Raw genomic sequence first — 6,431 nt, forward strand, 5'->3', positions numbered from 1 at the left:
CTTTCATTTCAGGATAGAATGGGAAAGACCCAATTCCTAGACGTACTGAACAGCATCCCATGTGTATATATTGAATCTTGACGGAACGCTGTGGGTTGGGAGGGGAGGGGGGTGTCCGGCGCTGGTACGAAGTAGTCACTTTAACATTGAAACCTCTGCCTCATTGAATTCAGGGTTTAATGTACTTGAAGCTCTGCGGTTCCTTCTCCAGCTTTTGGTTGGGTTTGTTTTATTTATGCATTCTTTATGTAGCCTCCATTGAGAAACGTCTTTTTGCCTTCCCTCACCTCCCTCCCTGCTCCCGCTGGATCCGTGGCACGGGGAAAGGGGTCGGTTTCCAGGCTCGAGGGGCGGCACCGTGGGGTGATGCTGCTCAGCTTTTGGGTTTCCCTTGGCTTTCCCCTCCCTTTGTGTAGCAAGGACCCATTTGCACTCACCCTGCTCCGCTTTGGATGGGTTCACAATGGTCCGAGTATAAAGGAAAAGGTAAAAATGCCCTAACAAAAGAAGGTGTTTCCTGTTACGTTCTATTCCTGAGCAGCGAGCTCAGGTTTTATCACCCCATATGGGGCCGTGCTGTGGGGAGAGCGATGCGGAGCCTCTGTGCTCTGCACAGCGGCCTCCGTGTGCTTCATACGAACCCCAAAAGGGAAATCACGTTTGACTTTGCCAAAGCCATTCGCTCCTTCACCGCCTCTGCTGTTACCAACAGGCTATAGGGAACCATTCCCCATCCTGTCTCATTCCCAGTGTCCAACTCTATCCGAGGGGCTGCCGTTGGGATCCGACCCCCCCCCGTTTGCACAAGGCAGGTACGTGCAGATCCCGTTCCCATCCCCGTGTGCTCCGAGGATGCCCTTTGTAGAGTCGTTCTCTCCATAGCCTTTTATCTGTACCAAACCTTGTAGGTCCTGTGAAATGTTCTGTTAAGGCAATCCCTCATAGCAAAAGCATCCATAGTCACTGAAGCCGGTATCCTAAAGAGTCCTTGGGAGTCTCCTAGAAGCTCTTTGACACTAAAGGGAGTAGTGTTCACTTTCCCTGGCCATGTTCCATTGGGGCATTAACTGTATTATGACTTGATGTTGCCGCATAGACTTTGAGATAGCCGATATTGGGGGGTTTTGTTGTCCGGCCTCTGTTCTGCATAGTGTGAAACCTGTAAAGCTTGGGTAACCCTGTACATAGGTAGCTGACCGTCACCTAGTTATAGCGTACCTAGACTTGCCTGTAATATTCTAGCTTCTTCCTTGAATGTGTGTGATGGTAGGAACCATATAATTTTTGTACATTCTATTTCCGGAGATGTTGCCTTTTTATTTTCCAACTCCTTTGGAATTGGGATGTGGTTTTTTTTTTTTGGCTTCCGTGAGGATTCATTTGGGGGAAGGTTTTTAAATGACATTCCACTGATCTGAACTTTTGCTTGAGGTTGACTTCAATAAATCGTTCTGAATGTTCCAACGACCGACGAGGCTTTGCCCTCCCTCTTGTCTTGGGGTGGGCAGGGAGAACAGGGGTTCACCCTGCTCCTGAGGGAGCTCCCGGTGTGGGTCCTATGGGAGCTGCTCTCTGCGTGGCTCCTTCTTGGTTCCTAGGGGAAGCAGTCCCCTCGGGGCTCCCTCTTGGTCCCTATGGGAACCGGTCCCCTTGGTTCCTATGGGATCCACTCTCCTCGGGGCTCCTCCTTGGTTCCTATGGGATCCGCTCCCCTCGGTGCTCCTTGCTCAATTCCTATGGGATCTGATCCCCTCGGTGCTCTCTGCTCGGTTCCTATGGGATCCGCTCCCCTTGGGGCTCCCCCTTGGTTCCTATGGGATCCGCTCCCCTTGGGGCTCCCCCTCGGTCCCTATGGGATCCACTCACCTCTGTGCTCCCTGCTCGTTTCCTATGGCATCCGCTCCCCTTGGGGTTCCCCCTTGGTTCCTATGGGATCCGCTTCCCTCGGGGCTCCCCCTCGGTTCCTATGGGATCCACTCCCCTCTGTGCTCCCTGCTCGTTTCCTATGGGATCCGCTCCCCTTGGGGTTCCCCCTTGGTTCCTATGGGATCCGCTTCCCTCGGGGCTCCCCCTCGGTTCCTATGGGATCCACTCCCCTCTGTGCTCCCTGCTCGTTTCCTATGGGATCCGCTCCCCTTGGGGTTCCCCCTTGGTTCCTATGGGATCCGCTTCCCTCGGGGCTCCCCCTCGGTTCCTATGGGATCCACTCCCCTCTGTGCTCCCTGCTCGTTTCCTATGGGAATCGCTTCCCTCGGAGCTCCTCCTTGGTCCCCATAGGAACCGGTCCCCTTGGTTCCTATGGGATCCGCTCCCCTCGGTGCTCCCTGCTCGTTTCCTATGGGGTCCGCCTCCCTCGGAGCTCCTCCTTGGTCCCCATAGGAACCGGTCCCCTTGGTCCCTATGGGATCCGCTCCCTATGGGACCCGATCTCCCCAGCGGTCCAAGCGGGCTTCCCCGCCCCTGAGCCAGGAAGGGCCGCGGCCGGGCTCCTCCCCGGGCGGTGCGGGGCGGGCGCTGGGGCCATGCGGCGTGCGGGCTGCGGTGCGGAGCTGGCGGCCGAGGCTGCGGTGCGGGCCCTGCTGCTGGCGGCGTTCGTGTGAGTGGGAGCGGGGGGGCTCGGCTCGGTTCGGCCCCGGCCCCGCAGCCTGAGCCCCGCTCCGGTTCCCTCCGTCCCTCCCGCAGCACCATGGAGTTCCTGCCGCCCTTCCAGCGCCTGGTGCAGCCCGAGGAGATGTGGCTCTATCGGAACCCCTACACGGAGGCGGATCGAGTGCCCGCGCTGCCCATGGCCGTGAGTTCCGCCCCTTCCTGCGGGTTTGCTCTGGGCCTTGGGGTTAAAGGCACCTTAAAGCTCATCCAGCTCCCACCCCATGGGGCACGGGAGGATGCTCCAACCTGGCCTTGAGCGCTGCCAGGGATGGGGCGGCCGCATCTTCTCCGTGCGACCCATCACCCTCACGGGGTGCTTAAGAGCCCATTGCGGTCTCCCCTCTGCCTAAAGAGCTGTACTGTCGTTACTTTCAGGCGCCATGGGTGTCCCTGGGGGTGGGATGCTGGGGGATAACCGCGTTTCCCTGCATCAGCGTCTCCCGTGGTTTTTCGCTGATGAGAGCAGTGTGGGTGCTGCAGGCAGGGCTGGGTTTGTGTTCCGACGGACGTGCAGCGCTGCGAGGGGGCAGGATGCTGCCTGCCTTTGCCCTTGGGTCCTGACAGCCGTCTCCTCCCGTGGCAGCTCATCGCCTTCCTGTCCCCGCTGCTCCTCATCCTCCTGGCAAGGCTCTTCCTGGGCGCCGACCGGGAGGACACACGGGAAGCCTGCCTCGGTGAGCTGCTCCTGAGCCCGCTGCCGTGCTGTGCCGGGGGTCTGAGGCCTCAGCTGCGTGGCTCTGCATGAAGCTCAAGCGCTGAGCGTGCCTCAGCATAGAACCACAGGGTGGGGTGGGGTGGAATCGCCCTTAAGAGCATCCAGTTCCAACCCCTTGCAGTGGGCAGGGATGCCTCGTACTAAACCGCGTCACCCAAAGCTCTGTACGGACAGGGATGGAGCATTCACTGCTCTGGGCACCCCGTGCCAGCGCCTCAGCACCCTCACAGTAAAGAACTTCTTTATCTCCAATCTGAACTCCCCCTGTTTCAGTCTGAACCCATCGCCCCTTGTCCTATCCAGCCCCTGCTGAAGAGCCCCTCTCCAGCATCCTTATAGCCCCCCTTCAGAAGCTGCTCTGAGGTGGTGCCTCCAACACGGGGATGGTGCTGATGTGACCCCTCTGCTCTCTCCCAGCTGCCAGCCTCGCTCTTGCCCTGAACGGGGTCCTTACAAACGCCCTGAAGCTCGTGGTGGGCAGGTGAGAAACTGGCTCCTTCCTCCTTGCACCGTGCAGGGAGGGGATGCGGGTCCGGGCCATGGCAGAGCTGCAATGGGAGCAGCAAGGGCCAGAAGCTGGAGCTGGCCACACTCAGTGGGGACAGAATGGGTTCTGGCTGGCTGGCAAGACCATTAAACATCAGAGCAGACACTGGTGGGGATCCGGGCATCGCATGGATGGGCTCCTTCACACAGGGAGCGGGTGGGATGGCTTCATCACCCCACCTTGGTTGCCTGAGTGGCTGTGTTCGGATGTGGGTGCTCGTTGGAGGGCTTGGGGGGGTTCTGAGTGCTGTGCACCCGTGAGCTGTGCTCTGCTGCTCTGCCCTAGGCCACGGCCGGACTTCTTCTATCGCTGCTTCCCGGATGGACGAGCCAACGTGGAGCTGGTGTGCACGGGAGACGCCAGCGCGGTGACCGAGGGGCGCAAGAGCTTCCCCAGCGGGCACGCTTCCTGTGAGTATTCCATGGCCAGGAGCGAGCCCTGGGGAGCCGCAGCCTGTGGGAGGGGGCACCTTGGCTTTGGGTACATTTTGGGGGGGCTCAGTTTTTCCCTCTGCAAAGCAATGGGGTGAAAACCTTCACGGGAAGCTGCCCGTGGTCCCCCCGGGATGAGGGATGCGCACCAAGGACCAGCTCCTGCGTCTCCATCCCTCACAAGCCAATGCTTCCCATGGGCAGGACACCCCCTCCATGGCAGCAGGGCAGAGGGTGAAGCAATGAGTTTCTCTTCCAGTCGCCTTCGCTGGCCTCGCCTTCTCTGCCTTCTACATAGGGGGGAAGCTGCGGTGCTTCACGCCGGGCCGGGCGGGCAGAGCCCTGCGCCTCTGCGCCTTCCTCCTCCCGCTCTTCCTCGCCACCCTCATCGCCGTGTCCCGCACCTGCGACTACAAACACCACTGGCAAGGTGGGTCTGAGAGCGCAGAGTGGGGTGGGTTGGAAAGGAGCTTAAAGCTCATCCAGTTCCAACCCCCCTGCCATGAGCAGGGACGCCTCGCACTAAACCATGGCACCCAAGGCTCTGTCCAGCCTGGCCCTGAACCCTGCCAGGGATGGAGCATTCACAACCTCCCTGGGCAACCCATTCCAGTGCCTCAGCACCCTCACATAAAGAACTTCTTCCTTATCTCCAGCCTGAACTCCCCCTGTTTCAGTCTGAACCCATCACCCCTTGTCCCATCCCTACAGTCCCTGATGCAGAGCCCCTCTCCAGCATCCTTGTAGCCCCCTTCACACACTGGAAGCTGCTCTGAGCTCTCCACGCAGCTTCTCTCCTCCAGCCCCAATGTTCTCAGCCTGGCTCCATACGGGAGCTGCTCCAGCCCCTGAGCATCCTCGTGGCCTCTCCATGTCCCGATGATGCTGAGGACACCATCACTGCACACAGTGCTGCGAGCGGGGTCTCACGATGTCAGTGTCTGCCTAAGGACACAACTGGGTACCCTCAGTGCAAGGGGAGTCCATGGTGGGCTCTGAACCTGAGGATTAACCAAAACCCCTTGGGTTTGGAGGTTTTCCTGCTGGAGAGCTCATTCCTGAAGCTCATTCTCCTCTGCTCTTGCCCACAGACGTGGTGGTTGGCTCAGCCATTGGCTTCGTGCTTGCCTACCTCTGCTACAGGCAGTATTACCCTCCCCTGACAGACTCCATGTGCCACAAACCCACGCAGCTGCCAGCACACCAAGAGAGGCCTCCAGCTTCCAGCTTCCACCTGGATATATAGGGATGGGCTCTGCCCTGCTGGTCCATCAATGCCAGGGCAAGGGGAAGGCTTTGGGGAGGCTGATGGTGAGATGCGGATGAACCTGATGCTGGTGCTGATGGGTTCAACCACATCTCATAGGCAGCCCCTGCCCTCAGGGCGCAAGCCTGCAGCCACAAAGAGTCCTGAAGCAAGAAGCAGGATGGGACCAGCTGGTGCTCCCCATTCCATGGGTGTTCTTGTCCCCATCAGGCACCTCCCTTCAGCCCCATCCCTCCCTATGGGAAGTGTATCCCGAAAGGGCAGCGCAGGACCGGCTCTCGGTGTCTTTCCAACCCCAGCTGAGCTCATAGGCAGGGATGAGCATGAGGTTGCGGCCTCTCGACCCACGGCTTGAATGGGGGGAGAGGGAAGATGCCTCTGGCGTGTGTTCTGTGCGTTATTGTGCTGGCCCTCACCTTTCCCTACGTGCCAAATAAAGGAGTTTAGTTTTTTACATGGGCTGCGGTACTAAAAGCCTTCTTCCAGTGGCTGGGTTCATTGCTGTGCCCTCGGTGCTGCTCTTCCACCTCTTCCCTTTGCTTGGTTCTAAAGAGAGGAGAGGCAGCAGAGGTGTCTGCAAGCAGCCCCTGCACCAAGGTTTGCTCAGGCAGTGGAAGGGGTCAGGGTGCTGCAGAGCCCCCGCAGCACTGCTGTAAGTAGTGACCCGAAAGCAAAGGGGGGGGGCCAGCAGCACGTAAGGCTCAGGATGGGAGTGATGGAAATGCCACCCCCCTTAGCAAGAGAGCTTAGAGCGACAGCTTGATCGTGCTGCTGTGGATGCCCCAACCCCTTCTGGCCACGCACACACCGCAGGCAGCTCCC

The 6,431-nt window shown here is 59.2% G+C and overlaps 1 protein-coding gene across 3 annotated transcripts; it reads left to right on the forward strand.

Annotated features, from left to right (window-relative positions):
• Nucleotides 1-2,495: 2,495 nt before the first annotated feature.
• Nucleotides 2,496-5,640, forward strand: PLPP5 (phospholipid phosphatase 5). 3 transcript variants are annotated; one of them, XM_061472570.1, is made up of 7 exons: nt 2,496-2,596; nt 2,683-2,791; nt 3,233-3,323; nt 3,782-3,845; nt 4,197-4,321; nt 4,602-4,772; nt 5,434-5,640. In XM_061472570.1, the coding sequence occupies exons 1-7, from the start codon at nt 2,523-2,525 to the stop codon at nt 5,586-5,588; spliced, it is 789 nt and encodes a 262-aa protein (XP_061328554.1). In that variant the 5' UTR covers nt 2,496-2,522; the 3' UTR covers nt 5,589-5,640. The 3 variants fall into 3 exon arrangements, with proteins under 3 accessions (XP_061328554.1, XP_061328552.1, XP_061328553.1); XM_061472568.1 differs by having other exon boundaries at nt 2,531-2,600; XM_061472569.1 differs by having other exon boundaries at nt 2,531-2,567.
• The last annotated feature ends 791 nt before the right edge of the window (nt 5,641-6,431 follow it).

Source organism: Pezoporus flaviventris, unplaced genomic scaffold (assembly GCF_033815535.1).
Source record: "Pezoporus flaviventris isolate CSIRO_AGI_PZ_B2104156 unplaced genomic scaffold, CSIRO_AGI_Pfla_v1 ptg000071l, whole genome shotgun sequence".
NCBI classification, from domain to species: Eukaryota; Metazoa; Chordata; class Aves; order Psittaciformes; family Psittacidae; genus Pezoporus; species Pezoporus flaviventris.